The following is a 15,867-nucleotide window of genomic DNA, read 5'->3' as shown; positions in this document are numbered from 1 at the left end:
TGAGGTCCGTGCAGCCCAGAGCACTTCCGCTTCTGGACGGCAGGGCTAGGGAATTCTGGGAAGTGGTCAACGGGCTCCCTCTAGTGGGAAGGCGGCGCTTTCGCTGTAGGAGGGGTGGGCTGCTGCCCACCTTCCCCTCAGGTAAATGGGTCTACAATCCCCGGGGCCCCTCCAAGCCTGGGCTCTCCAAGCCTGGGCGGGGAGCCAGCGAGGCCCTGGCCCTCGTCCTCGGGGAGAGTAAGAGAAGCTGCTGCCGGCTACAGAGTATGGGATTGGGGGAAGTTTGTGTTCCCCACCGTTGAGCCTCCCGTGTGTTGGGGGCAGCCCAAGTCGCTCGTCGCCTGGTTTGAAGGTCTCCCGTCACTCCAACTGGCTTCCCTCTCCTACCAGTCAGCTCTGCCACTTCCTAGCGGTATAACATTATGTGAGTTACTTAATCTGTCTTGGTCTCATCCTCATCACTAGTGTCATTAATCATTGGTAAGTCCCTTATCATTTTATACAAATTAACTTCATTAAATGACCGCAACAGCCCTATGAGGTAGGTAAAGCTATTAGGCTTTTTTTCTTTTTTTTTTAACAGATAAGGAAACGGAGGTATTTTTGGGGGGAAATAAAGCACCCGCCTAACACACAAAGTCCTCTCTACACAGTGTCGAAAAGAAAGCAATCTTATTACTGAATAAGCATTTCCAGAGTACAGTGTTGTAGATAATCTGTGGAAATAGATTACAGAGGAAGAAATTTAACGCTATTTATACAGTCAAGCAATTACGTGCTAGTCTATTTTTGACGACTTGGTACATACATTCTCAAGGTTAACGGTATCTTATTTTCCTATAAGAGGAAGTGACTGCCCCCATTTACTGCAAATTCTTTGATAAATTCATCTTAAATTTACTTGGGAATGTTTTGTTAATTGACTTTCTCTGAAGGAATAATAAAATATATCTGATCTCCCCTGCTAGCAGATTTACAACTCACTGAAAGGCACCCTTGTTACACTCCCACAGTGACTGGGACGCTGGGTTATTTTCTAAGATGTTTACATTCTAAAGGGAAAAACCCCAGGACTTTGAAAAACGATTCTGGGTTGTAAACTTGGTAAGAGGCTTCCTTAGCCTCTAACAAGATTTTCATGCATATGGAAAAGTTAAAGAAAGGATCCAAAAGCCCTGGGTTTTTTATGGAGTTGCTCTAAGAAAAAGGACAGGAAAAACAGACCCTTTGGACAAGGAAAAATTCTTTTTTTAAAAAAATTTACTCTTGTGAGTTTATCTTATTTGCCCAAGACTTAATAGCTAGTAAGAGGCAGAACTACCATTTGAACCTGAGGAGTTGAAGTCTCAAATCTGGGTTTTTAATATCTATGCTGTACTTTTGTACTTAAAAAAAAAAAATCATCAGAAATAGTCATGTGAATGGTTTAAAGAAGTCTTTTTTTCTATCAGGTTTGGAAGTGGTTTGGGGCTTTGTAATTTATATCCTCATTATAAAAGGAATGTATGCCCACTATAGAGAGATTAGGAAATACAGAACTGTAAAAAGGAGAGAAACGAAATTACCCATAATCTCAAGGTTTAGAGATAACACTGTTAAAATTTTTAATGCATTTTGCATTGGAGCTGTACTACTCATGGTATTTCTTCCTAAATTTTTATTAAGGAAAGGCCCAAACATACACAAAACAGAGAAAATAGTGTAATGAAACCTGCCCACCACCCCATCAGTCGTCTGCAACCCTTGTCAAAGTTTTCCCTATCTAATTGTGTCCATTCCCCTTCACACACAAAATACTTTTGGGGAGATTGGGAGGAAGAGAAGATGGAATAATTTAAACTAAAAACAAACCCCAATCATGGAGTCACTAGAATTGAAAATGCATGAACATAAATTGATTATATATGAAGAGCAAAGGAAAGCAACTGTTAACTTCACGGTTTTCATTCCTGGCAGCCAGGAGGATGGTAGTTATGTAGGTAAGAAAGTTTAGGGACATAGAAACATTGAAAGTTGGAGAGGAATAATTATGAATTTGGTTTCTCTATTTTGCAGTTTGACTTGAAACAGTCCAGTCTTCTAAATCTTGGTTTCTGATCTGCTTCTGCCTTTGGCTGTGTGCTACTTTGTTTCAGGGAGAATGTCATATTCTTTAAAGTGTACTTAGCACCAAAGACTGGCAGGGAGAAATTCTTCAGTATTTGTGGCTGGTGTAGCTGTCCAACATCCTGAAACAGAGGCCTGCAGCTCAGTTAGATTTTATTCAAAATTCCTGAAATGGACTTAGGAAACAGTAAAGGAGAAAAATATAAACTTTAGTGATCCTTTATCTCACTTTCAATGGGTTGCAGTATCTACTAATTTCTTCCACAGCATTCAAAAGTTGATATACATTAATTATTGATAATATTTTAATGATCTAAAGAAAACTTATTTAGAAACCAACTGTCTCTAATTTATGTGTCCTGTGTTTATCATCTGAGAATATTTGCTAACTTGTTGTAGGTGGTCGTGAGCCAGGCAGAGTTTCCAGTGCTTTTACATGTATTTATTACATGTATCTTCCTCACATCAATCCTATTATTATTTCCATTTTACAAATGAAGAAGAAGGGACAGAGTTCACAGAGTAAGCGGCAGAACGAGTATTTTAACCTAGGCAGCCTGAGTCCAAGTCTGTGATCATGGTTATCATATGTGACTCACAAGAAGTCTTACTGGAGCAGGGAATATTTAAGCTATGACCTAGAAGTGAAGAGAGCAGCAGTATATGACAAGAAGGAACAGCAGATACAAAAAAGCTTTTTGTAGGAGTACAAGCGATTCACCACAGCTGGACATGTAGTGTGGAAAGCAGATTTGAAGAGGGAAACAAGCATATGGAAGATTCCTGTTTGTGAGGCTGGCCAAAGTATTTGGACCTTCCCTTAAGGGCACTGGATAGACACGCATGTGAAAAGGATTGAATTTCCATGTTAGGCTACAGCTTTCTGGCATCAGGAAGGAGAAAAAATTGAAGTTAAACATTCTGTTCATGTTGATTATAAAAGATGTGGTTATGGGCTTCCCTGGTGGCGCAGTGGTTGGGAGTCCGCCTGCCGATGCTGGGGACACGGGTTCGTGCCCCGGTCCGGGAAGATCCCACATGCCGCGGAGCGGCTGCGCCCGTGAGCCATGGCCGCTGAGCCTGCGCATCCGGAGCCTGTGCTCTGCAACGGGAGAGGCCGCAACAGTGAGAGGCCCGCGTATCGCAAAAAAAAAAAAAAAAAAAAAAAGATGTGGTTAGTGTAATGGTTACCTCTCAGGCTGTGGTTGTCAAATGCCACATTTTGAAACCTGGCTCTAGTACTTACTAATTTAGTAACATGGGCAAATTACTTAACTCTCTCTGCCTCTGGCTCTGTTGTAAACTGTAAAATAGAGGAAATAATAGTATTTACCTAAAAAAAGTTGTGAAGATGAAGTGAGATCCCAGAGTCTAAAGAGTTGGGAGTAGTCCCTGGCACACACTAAGTGCTCCATAAGAGATAGCTGCTAAGAATAACAGAAAAAGGAATATATGTTCAGAAATGAGAAATGCAAAAATATATTGTCATGGATATATGGATAGTTTTAGGTATTCCTCTCTTCTCTCCAGTCTCATTTCTTTGAAACATCAATTCTGTCATACTGTTAATGGAAATAATCAACCTATAATAAGAATAGATGAGAGTTTTATTTGAGCCAAACTGAAGACTGTAGCTTGGGAGGCAGCCTCTCAGATGGCTCTGAGGAACTGTTCCAAAGAAGCATAGTTTTCAGCAGTTTTATATCTTGTCAGAACAAAGAACATCAAACATGACAGGAGTATATTCTTTCAAGGTTTCAAAAAAGACATTAGCACTCACATTACGAGTCAGCATGGCCTCAGCTCCAGGGAGCCTTATCATTGAAGGAAAGCTAGCATTGACATCCCAGAGAGGGAGGCATTTTTCTTTCTTCAAAACAGGCATTCTTTACTTCTGGACACTGCACACTTTTTATTTTTATTTTTTTAAAATAATATATTTTTATTATTTATTTATTTATTTATGGCTGCATTGGGTCTTTGTTGCTGTGCGTGGGCTTTCTCTAGTTGCGGCGAGCGGGGGTTACTCTACGTTGCGGTGTGCGGGCTTCTTACTGCGGTGGCTTCTCTTGTTGCGGAGCACGGGCTCTAGGCACTCAGGCTTCAGTAGTTGTGGCTCGCGGGCTCTAGAGCACAGGCTCAGTAGTTGTGGCACACGGGCTTAGTTGCTCCGCGGCATGTGGGATCTTCCCAGACCAGGGCTCGAACCTATGTCCCCTGCATTGGCAGGTGGATTCTTAACCACTGGACCACCAGGGAAGTCCTGCACCCTTTTCCTTAATGGCTAAAGCAGATGTATGTTTACTAGGCCACAAAACAGGCTGTTTTAGTTAGCGTAAAGTGTAAAGTTAAATTACATAAAAGCCAGAATGACTTCCCCATACCTCAGTATGTGCAAATTTCTTCCATCAATATATTTGAACAAACAACAGTCTTTGTAGTGACTATTGTATAAACACCTAATTAACAACAACGTGCTTGTCTTTCAAGTTAAGAAACTCCCTGAGGATTGATTACAATGGCCCTGATTTGAGAAATTGATCACACAGTGCATGCTGAAGCTTGTCTTTTCACTCCATGTGGTGTTGTCCTCAGCAGCCAAGTTCTGAATTATTTGACTGTTCTGTTAACAATAGTGGAAATCGACAATACAATCTGCCCCTGGTGCATTTTTTGGGTCTTTCACGCATCTAAAAATCGCCTAAAACTGCATTTTAAGCCTATCATTTCCCTTCTCCCCCCCTTTTTTTCCTCTGGTAGAGGGGGTACAGTTCTATTACACTGATCTGTTTCTTTCAGTCTTTTAAGATTCTGACTCTTCAAATATTTATCATGTTTTGTTTGTCAGTGAGATAAAGCTAAGCTCTACCGGCGTCAGAGAACTGCTTCACACGAAGGGGATCCTGGAAGTCGTTGGCCGAGAACTCCCAAGAGTTTGGGGTTGTTTTGTTTTGTTTTAAAGCTCCAACGGGGAGGACACGGCCCTTCCTCTTCTTGGCGCTCTGGGAAGTGTATTCCCCTGGACTCTATCCGGAAAGGAGGGGCTGCGGCGTGTCTCCGGGGCTTCTGGGAAGTGTAGTTCCGAGCGCTGTGTAGTCAGAGGCACTTCCGCTCCGGGAAAGCGAGGCAGGCACCCTTTTTTCGATCCGGGAGGTGAGTCGGCCCTGCACCCCCAAGATCCCTGCGAGCCTTTTCGGCCTGAGCGTGGGACTAGTCGCTACCTAGCCGGCTGTCTTAGGATGGAGAAGTCGCGGCCGCCGGCGGAGGCTGAGAGGTGGAGGGCGCAAGTGCGGCATCCTTCTGTTCTCCTCCCCCGCTTACCAAGCAGAGCTGCTACTTCTATCGGTACAATATATGGCGAGTTGTTGATTATCCGTGCGTCCTACTTTCCTCCTCTGGAAGACAGCGGGAGAGACGGTCACTACTGGGTAGGGTTGTGATTAGAATCGAGTGAGACCATACGTGTCAACAGCTTCGAACGCTGGTGTCACATAACGGGTTGACTCTCGCTGTTGACGCAGTTCATTTTCTCACGAGCGCCCTTTTGACTGGACGCCCAAGTGAAGGGAGAGAGCGAGGAGCGATGGCACGGTCCTTCTGTCAGACATCGGGAGACAGCCCTTCCCGAGCTTTTCCCGAGCTTTTACTGATCTCGTTGTTTAGGAAGCACCGAGTCACCCCGCGCTAGTGCCTGGGGACGTCCCGTGGCAGTGTATCCGGCAGACGGATACAGTCGTGCTCTTCCACCACATCCTTTTCTTCGCCAGTCCTGAATTCGGAAACGGGAGGAAGGACGGACCTCTTGGCCCCTCACAGCATAGCCCCAGGTACACACTACTGAAAGGTCTTTGTTGGTCCGTCATCTGTTTTCAGTTAATCAGGTTTCCTTCACTTAGTAAATTACCACTAGGAAAAAGATCAGTTGTCTGTTGACTACACCTGAGAATGTTTAATTGCTTGTTAATATGTACATGTGTTTTTCTACCATACGTACATGTGTTTTTAAAATATTTTTTAAAATGTTTTATTTACTTTAAAATATGTTTTAAAATATTTAAAAAAAATTTATTGACGTATAGTTGATGTACAGTGTTGTGTTAATTTCTGCTGTACAGCAGAGTGACTCAGTTATATTCTTTTTCATATTCGTTTTCATTATGTGTATCACAGGATATTGAATATAGTTTCCTGTGCTATACAGGAGGGCCTTGTTGTTTATCCATCCTATATATAATAGTTTGCCTCTGTTAATCCCAAACTCCCAATACTTCCCTCCCTCAGCCCCCTTCCCCTTGGCAACCACAAGTTATTCTCTATGTCTGTGAGTCTGTTTCTGTTTCGTAGATAAGTTCATGTGTGTCGTGTTTTAGATTTCACATATAAGTGATATGTATGGTATTTGTCTTTCTGTCTTCGCTTAGTATGATAATCTCTAGGTCCATCCATGTTGCTGCAAATGGCATTATTTCATTCTTTTTAATGGCTGAGTAATATTCCATTGTGTGTATATATATATATATATATATATATATATATATATATATATATATATACACACACAGACACACACACTACATCTTCTTTATCCATTCATTTGTCAGTGGACATTTAGGTTGTTTCCATAAGCTTGGCTATTGGAAATAGTGCTGTTACTAACACTGGGGTGCATGTATCTATTCGAATTATAGTTTTGTCTGGGTATATACCCAGAAGTGGAATTGCTGGATCATATGGCAACTCTACTTTTAGTTTTTCGAGGAACCTGCATACTGTTTTCCATAGTGGCTGCACTAAATTACATTCCCCCCAACAATGTAAGAGGGTTCCCTCTTCTCCACACCCTCTCCAGCATTTATTACTTGTAGACTTTTTAATGATGGCCATTCTGACCAATGTGAGGTGGTACCTCATTGTAGTTTTGATTTGCATTTCTCTAATTAGCGACGATGAGCATCTTTTCACATGCCTGTTGGCCATCTGTATGTCTCCTTTGGAGAAATGTCTATTTGGGTCTTCCGCCTCTTTTTCGATTGGGTTGTTTGAGTTGTACGAGCTGTTTGTATATTTTGGAAATTAAGCCCTTATCAAGTCCTATCATTTGCAAATATTTTCTCCCATTCCATAGGTTCTTTTCATTTTGTTTATGGTTTCCCTTGCTATGCAAAAGCTTATAAACTTGATTAGGTCCCATTTGTTTATTTTTTTCTTTTATTTCTATTGCCTTGGGAGAGTGACCTAGGAAAACATTGATATGATTTATGTCAGGGAACGTTTTGCCTATGTTCTCTTTTAAAAGAGTTTTATGGTGTCTTGTCTTATATTTAAGTTTTTAATCCATTTTGAGTTTATTTTTGTGTATGGTGTGAGGTGTGTTCTAACTTCATTGATTTATGTAAAATATTTTTAAAATATTTATTTTTAAATCACTATGCTCTACATTTCTTCCTTTTATTCTCTTTTATTATCTTCAGTTCAGTTTATTCCTTTTATTTACCCTCAACTCATTTGAAAATTGTGTGGTCTTATGTTTTAACTTTCAAAAATGATATCTGCCTCAACAATCACTAGATTTAATCAGCATGTATTCTCATTCTGAAAAATATAGAGACTAAATAAAAATACACTTGATATTTGATGATGGCTCCCTCATACCACCTTTTTTTTTTTTTTTTTCCACTGCAGGCTAGGTTATAGGTTTACTTTTTATTAAAACCACCCTCAAAATTTGTCATATCCTTCTAGGTTGTTTTTTCTTCTAACAAAGATATTACCAACATATTTACATGTTTCCTTACCATCAGTTCTTTTAGGATTCATTTCGTTATAAATTTTCTTTTTTTAAGCAGCTAAACATCTTTCTTCCTCTCTCCTATAAATAACCATTTAGTTGAGCATAGAAATCAAGATTCACGATTTTTTTCCTTCATTTTGGAAATATTCATATATTTTAGATCTCCATTCTGCTTCCCTGTTTCTGTCAACCTAATTGTCATTTTTATTGGGTAAATTATACTTTCTGGGAGCTTTAAGGATTTTTGTTGTTGTTTTTAGTTATTTATCCTTTGCCTTCCTGAGTTTCACTGCCATTTGTTTAGGAGTATATGTATTTTTATTTATACTGTTCAGAATTTCTATATGTGAACTCAGCAGTTATCTCTTGAAATAAAACCTCTCTGTAGTTGCTTCCATTCCCTTCTTACACTCCTATTAGACAAATGTTGGAGCCTCTCAATCTATCTTCCATGTTTCTTGATTTTTATTTTGCCTCTTTTTCTTTTCTATGTGTTTTTCTTTATCTCCATGCACATAGGATGAAAGGCTTTTACCAATAAGCCTTTTCTGACCTCAGTGAAATAAATTTTCCGGAAATGATACTTTTTTAGAAAACTAATACAAGTGTGAGTAAAATATTATTAACTGGGCAACAAATTATTAAGTAAGGAGAAATTTTATGTCAGAATCAGGGCTTTCAGAAAATACAGGTGACTTTCATAGGAGAGCAGCCATATACAAAATCCAGATGCCTTTTAGGTCTCTTTTGTTGTTATTGTTAGAAAAGACATTGGCAGATACAGTTTCTGATGCAAAGGATCATCTGCTTTTTTGCAGCTGCAAGAAAAAGGGACTCCTATATTTTTAGAACTTTCCATCTACTCCTTGAATCCTTGGAACAACTCTACGTGGTGGGTATGGTTTACGAGGAGTGGCCAGGTGCATATCCTATCCTCATTGTGTAGATGACTGAAGAGAGGCACAGAGAGGTTTTTTGTAATACCCCTACATTACATGGGTGCGTAGTATCTTTTCCAGGATTTAAACCTAGGACTTTGACTCCAGAACTCTTTGTTTTATTCTTTTCTTTTTCTTTTTTTTTTTTTTTTGCGGTGCGCGGGCCTCTCACTGTTGTGGCCTCTCCCGTTGCGGAGCACAGGCTCCGGACGCGCAGGCTCAGCGGCCATGGCTCACGGGCCCAGCTGCTCCGCGGCATGTGGGATCTTCCCGGACCGGGGCACGAACCCGTGTCCCCTGCATCGGCAGGCGGACTCTCAACCACTGCGCCACCAGGGAAGCCCTTTTCTTTTTTTTTTAAACCCACATTGTTGTTACGTTGCATTTCATTTCCTGCCACCCCCAGGATCAGAAATCTTTTTTTTCTTTAGGTTTTATTTTCATTATTATTCTTTTTTTTTATTGAAGTATAGGTAATTTACAATGTTGTGTTAGTTTTAAGTGTACAGTAAAGGGATTCAGTTTTTTATATATATTCTTTTTCAGATTCTTTTCCATCATAGGTTATTATAAAGTACTGGGTATAGTTGCCTGTGCTATACAGTAGGTCCTTGTTGTTTATCTGTTTTATATAGAGTAGTGTCTATATGTTAATCCCAAACTCCAAATTTATTCCCCCTTCCTCCTCCCTCCCTTTTCCCCACCCACTATCCCCTTTGATAACCATGTTTGTTTTCTGTGTCTGTGAGTCTATTTCTGTTTTGTAAATAAGTTCATTTGTATCATTGTTTTAGATTCCACATATAAGTGATATTATATGATATTTGTCTTTGTCTGGCTTACTTCGCTTAGTATGATAATCTCTAAGTCCATCCATGTTGCTGAACATGGCATTATTTCATTCATTTTAATAGCTGAGTAATATTCCATTCCATACCACAACTTCTTTATTCATTCATCCGTCAATGGACATTTAGGTTGCTTCCATGTCTTAGCTGTTGTAAATAGTTCTATGAACATTGGGGTGCATGTATCATTTTTTAAAAAAATTTTATTGGCGTATAGTTGCTTTACAATGTTAGTTTCTGCTGTACAGCAAAGTGAATCAGCCATACGTATACATATGTCCTCTCTTTTTAGATTTCCTTCCCATTTAGGTCACCACAGGTCACTGAGTAGAGTTTCCTGTGCTGTACAGTAGGTTCTCATTAGTTATCTCTTTTATACATGATAGTGTATATGTGTCAATCTGAATCTCCCAATTCATCCCACCCCCTTCTTCCCCCCTTGGTATCCATAAGTTTGTTCTCAACGTGTGTCTCTATTTCTGATTTGCAAATAAGTTCATCTGTACTGTTTTTCTAGATTCCACATAGAAGTGATACTATACGATATTTGTTTTTCTCTTTCTGACTTACTTCACTCTGTATGACAGTCTGTAGATTTATCCACATCTCTGCCAATGGCACTATTTTATTCCTTTTTATGGTAGAGTAATATTCCATTGTATACATGTACCACATCTTGTTTATCCATTCCTATGTTGATGGACATTTTTTTTAATATTTATTTATTTATTTGCTTGCATGGGGTCTTAGTTGCAGCAGGCGGGCTCCTTAGTTGCGGCTCTAGGGCTCCTTAGTTGCGGCTTGCCGGCTCCTTAGTTGCAGCACACAGGCTCCTTAGTTGTGGCCTGCGAACTCTTAGTTGCGGCATGTGTGTGGGATCTAGTTCCCTGACCAGGGATCGAACCTGGGCCCCCTGCATTGGGAGCAGTCTTATCCACTGTGCCACCAGTGAAGTCCCATGTTTTATGTAATTTTTATTGGGCTGTTATTTCTTATTACAAAAATAACTTATGAGCATTGTGCATATGTCTTTTTGAATTAGAGTTTTCTCTGGATATATGCCCAGAAGGGAGATTGCTGGATCCTATGGTAGCTCTGTTTTTAGTTTTTTAAGGAACTTCCATACTGTTGTCCATAGTGGCTGTACCAATTTACATTGGCACCAACAGTGTAGGAGGGTTCCCTTTTCTCCACATTCTCTCCAGCATGTATTATTTGTAGACTTTAATGATGGCCATTCTGACTGATGTGAGGTGATACCTCATTGTAGTTTTGATTTGCATTTCTCTAATAATTAGCAGTGTTGAGCATCTCTTCATGTGCCTTTTGGCCATTTTGTATGTCTTCTTTGGAGATGCCTATTTAGGTCTTCGGCCCATTTTTTGATTGGGTTGTTTGCTTTTTTGATATTAAGCTGTATGAGCTGTTTGTATATTTTGGAAATTAGTCCCTTCAGTAGCATAATTTGCAAATATTTTCTCCCAGTCCATAGATCGTCTTCTCATTTTTTTTAATGGTAGGATCAGAAGTCTTTATGGTAGGGATACTGTGTTTGGTTGTGCTGCTTGTTCACTGTCCAGTGGCTGCTGGCTGACAGTCCTGCTAGTAGCTGCAGTCTACTCCAAGCTCTGCTTACCAAGCTGTATGTGAGCACCTCTGCCTGGGAGTACGAGTGCTCATGTGTAATTTCTGCAGAGATCCACATGGGCTCCTGACAGCCCTGGCCTGCATCTCATGGCTTCTTTGTCCTTCCCCAGTTATGCCTTCTCAGGAATCTGACCTTCCCCGGAAGGAGTGGGAGAAAATGACTGAGTTTCAGGTAAGTAAGGCATTGCTTTCTGACTCCTAAGGGATTTTATTTCTCAAAGATTGGACACACCTTTTTTCTCTTCCTTGGAAAGGTTAATGAACACGACACACCTTGCGTGCACGTTGTGTGCCAGACTGTGCGTTTTGTTTGGTTTATTTTATCATCTTTATTTCACAAAGCAATCTTTGAAAAATTGTGGAAACTTGGAATACAGAAAGATAATTTACCCTACTACTCTGTTTACAAACTACCTCTTTTTGCTTTCTCATATTCCTTTTCCCTCAGGCATTCACAGCTATATATTTGTAATATTTGAATTGATGGGACATACTTATAAACATTAGATAAAGGTTTAATATCTCTAATTCTCATCAAAATTAGTAAAATAAAGTAAGACCCAACTGGAATATGAATAAAAGAAGGAAAAGGAGCGTCACAATAATGGAAAGTAAATTTATGAAGAAAATAATTTAATAACTAAATGTGTACAAACGTTAATGAAAGCTTTCTATTTATTTATTTCACTTAGATTGTTGAAGATTTTCTTTTTTTAAAAAAAACGGAATTATGTCTTATTTGGCCAGTGTAGAGATTCAGGAACATTTGTACTCCCTCATATGAAAGGTGAATTGGGAAAACCTTTTGAGATGGAAATCTGCCATTATGCTTTCAAAAATTTTAAAGTGCCGTTGCTACTTCTTGGTTGAGATCTCTGTGAAAGGATCTTTACAGCAGATGATGATAAGTAAAAATCTGTAACTAATTGTGCTTTATTTGGATAGATTAAAGCTACATCATCAGTTCTAAGGAATACTATACTATGCAGTCACAAAATGGAATGAAAGAGATTTTAATGATACTGCTTGCTTAAATTTATTGAGCACTTCTTATGTGCCAGGCGCCATTGTAAGTGCTTTACACATGTTCATTCGTCTAATCCTTTCAAACACCTTGTGATTGAGACACCATTACAGAGAAGAGGAAATTAAGATAGTGAGAGGTAAAGGAATTTGCCCAGGGTCCTGTCATTTAAACCTTGAAATTTGAACTCACCCTGTGCCTTCACCAGCTGTGCGTGTCGCAGCAGGTGGTTATGGCTTTTGCCTTGAAAGCATAGGTGAGGAGCTGTGTACCTGTCCTGGAGGGTTGTAGAAAGCCTGTGAACTTTGCGAATATTAAAAGCAGAGATAGAGTGGGACAGCGGGGAGGTGACATCACTGTCACTGAGAGGGGCAAGTGTTGGGACTGAAAACTGCCTGGAGTCCCTCCAAATCAGTAACCATTTTTTGGGTTAATCTTCTTTATCCTTCTCGATGCTGCCCTTCTTCCAATGGAGGTTGTGAGATTGAGGTGACATGTGTTTGATGCCGTAGGAGGCAGTGACCTTCAAGGACGTGGCCGTGACCTTCACCGAGGAGGAACTGGGGCTGCTGGACTCTGCCCAGAGGAAACTGTACCAGGATGTGATGGTGGAGAACTTCCGGAACCTGGTCTCAGTGGGTGAGGACGGGCACTCTCTGACCCTGAACTTCAAGTCTCTTGAGAGTGTCTGGTCCTAAGCTGTTCAAAGCTTTGGACCTTGTGAAGTGGTTCCTTGACCTTGAAGACACAAGTTTTTCCAATCCATAGGTTTTTCTGGTCCCTCTCTGCTCAGGCAAAATTCCATCCGGGGTGATTTTGCCTCCTTGGGGACATTTGGCAATGTCTGGAGACAGTTTTGATTGTCACAGCTGAGGGAGGGGTGCTGCTGGCATCTAGTGGCTAGTGGTGCTGTTAAACGTCCTACGATGCACAGGACCACCTCCCCCCACCACACAGAATTAGCCAGTGCAGAATATCAGTAGTGCCTCAGCTGAGAAACCCTGTTTTAGATGATCTATAAACGGGCAGCTTAGCGTCTATACTTTGTCTTTCAGATACTTTGGTGGATCTTGGAGTCAACTTAGTTCATTGTACTGGCATTATTTTTTTTTTCAGTGAAATAGAATAAAATGGAATAAGAATAGAAACTGTCAGAGTTCCTTATCAAGATCCCCTCACATTGTAGCAAAAACTGTGACCGTTTGCAGTAAGTGGTATGAGAGTGTGGGAAATATGATAAAAACAGACATTGGTTAAATCTAATTTTATCTATATGTAGACATGAACTAGGTTGTGACCTCAATTTGTTTTTCTTTTTTTGATTGAAGTATAGTTGATTTACAATGTTGTGTTAGTTTCAGGTGTACAGCAAAATGATTCAATTATATATATATTCTTTTTCAGATTCTTTTCTCTTATAGGTTGTTACAGAATATTGAGTATAGTTCCCTGAATTCATTTCTTATTACAGTTTGTGATCACTTGAGGGTTATAGAACTTGGACAAAGATCTATTTAAGCTTTGTGTTCATCTTAAATATATATATCTGCCTTTTCATAGGACATCTTCCCTTCAAGCCAGATATGGTGTCCCAGTTGGAGACAGAAGAAAAGATTTGGATGATGGAGAGAGAAACCCAAAGAAACGGGCATTCCAGTGAGAACCGCAAAGCTATTATTTCAGGTACCAGCTAATCTTCTCTCCACGTCCGTGATGACCGCTCTTGTCCACGTGCTGTCATCTCTTGCCTGGACTGTGACAGCTTCCTCCAAACTGGTCTCCATGCTTCTGCTCTTGCACTCCTGTAACCTCTTCTCCACATGGTAGCCAGACTGGTTCTTTAGAAAGCAAGTAAGATCATACCATTCCTCTGTCCAAAACCCTCCCAAGGCCTCCCCTTTCACTCTGAGTCCTTACAGTGGACTGCAGGGCCCTACCTGATCTGGCCTCCTCACTGAGTTCCTCTTTGATCACCCATCCTTTTACCCTTTCTTAGATCATTCATGTCATCCTGGCCCCTTTGGAGTGTTTTCTTGTTTCCCAACCTTCGACTAGCTCTCTGCCTCAGTGTAGAGGCCCGCAGCCACTCCCTTACTCACTCAGGTCTTTGCTCAAATTTCATCTCATCAGACAGACCTTGTGTGTCTGCCCCATTTACAGTGCCATTCTCTCTCCATTCTCCGTGCCCTCACCCTGCCTTATTTTGTATCGAAGCACTGATAGCCTCCTGACCTCGTAACTTGTCTTTATTTACTTGTTCCTCATCCGTCTCCCCTTGAAAGTAGGAATTTGGGCAATTGTATTTCCTGTCTCTACCCAAAGCCTCCGATGAGCCTTCTGCATAGTAGATGCTCAGTACGTAATTGTTGAATGAAGATATTACTTTAAAAATTACTATTTTTTGGCTTCCTTCATGGAGCAGTGGTTGAGAATCCGCCTGCCGATGCAGGGGACGCGGGTTCGTGCCCCGGTCCGGGAAGATCCCACATGCCGCGGAGCGGCTGGGCCCGTGAGCCATGGCCGCTGAGCCTGCGCGTCCGGAGCCTGTGCTCCGTGACGGGAGAGGCCACAACAGTGAGAGGCCCACGTGCCGAAAAAAAAAAAAAAAAATCCTATTCTTTTGAGTAAAAGTGAGGAAGCTCTCCTCACAGCTCTTCCTGACCTATGACCCCAGCCTTTTTCATCTGTGAAGACCACCTCATCCTCTGGATCCCCAGCCATTGTTTCACTTTTCTCCCCAGCCTTTCAAGGCCCTCTGTTCTCCTGCCTTTGCTCAGATCCTCACTGTTTACTTCACTGTTTGACCTCCTCTTCCTTTCTCTCCCCTTCCTTCCCGTCTCTTTAATTTGCATATTCCTCAGTTCTACCCATTTAAAAACATCCGATATTCCTAGGGAATGTAAATGTATATACTCTCCCTCTGCCTGAAAAACGAAGGAGAGAAGCTTATCTGCAAACATGATAGATTAGGCCCTGAATTCTGAGAGTGGTTAATGGATATAACCATCTGCATTTGTCCATCTCCCTTCTCATGTCTACATGTTGCTTCACGTTTGATGCATTCAGGAATATTACTGGAAAGGGTCTCATTCTCTTTTTCTTTTTTTTAATTGAAGTGTAGATGATTTACAATGATGTGTTAGTTTCACTGGGGTTCATTTTTATATGCAAACTGAACCTCAGGAATCATGATCCTACGTATTGTTACACTTCAGTTTTGTGTCATAGACCAAGTCTTTTTTTAACAAATCTGGTAGCATTTTCTGCCACCCTTTCTCAAAGGTTTTTTTGACCTCTTCAGCATCCGCATGTTTCAGGATTTTGCAACCATGCTTCAAGTACAAATACTACCTAAAATGTTCTTTATAGGTCACTGGAGTGCAAAATAAAGAGCTTGTTTTTGTAGGGATTCTTTTTTTTTTTAAATGTATTTATTTATTTTTGGCCGCATTGGGTCTTCGTTGCTGCGCATGGGCTTTCTCTAGTTGCGGCGAGCGGGGGCTACTCTTTGTT

General features: G+C 40.7%; 1 protein-coding gene across 5 annotated transcripts in view; it reads left to right on the top strand.

Annotated features, from left to right (window-relative positions):
• Positions 1-15,867, top strand: part of LOC309836198 (uncharacterized protein) — a 41,657-nt gene that overhangs the window by 21,158 nt on the left and 4,632 nt on the right. For 4 of the 5 annotated variants that reach the window (XM_082676060.1, XM_082676059.1, XM_082676057.1 and 1 more), the window contains 3 exons: positions 11,441-11,502; positions 12,867-12,993; positions 13,915-14,037. In XM_082676060.1, the coding sequence (XP_082532186.1) occupies positions 11,441-11,502; positions 12,867-12,993; positions 13,915-14,037 (312 nt within the window). Of the gene's footprint in view, positions 1-5,221; positions 5,260-5,769; positions 5,934-8,715; positions 8,818-11,440; positions 11,503-12,866; positions 12,994-13,914; positions 14,038-15,867 lie in introns of those variants that run through there. The other variant, XM_082676061.1, reaches the window with a different exon arrangement.

The sequence above is a fragment of the Grampus griseus genome, assembly GCF_964374135.1.
Source record: "Grampus griseus genome assembly, chromosome: 19".
Classification (NCBI taxonomy): Eukaryota; Metazoa; Chordata; class Mammalia; order Artiodactyla; family Delphinidae; genus Grampus; species Grampus griseus.
The sequence above is the reverse complement of the archived record's forward strand: the minus strand, read 5'-3'. Positions and strand labels throughout refer to the sequence as shown.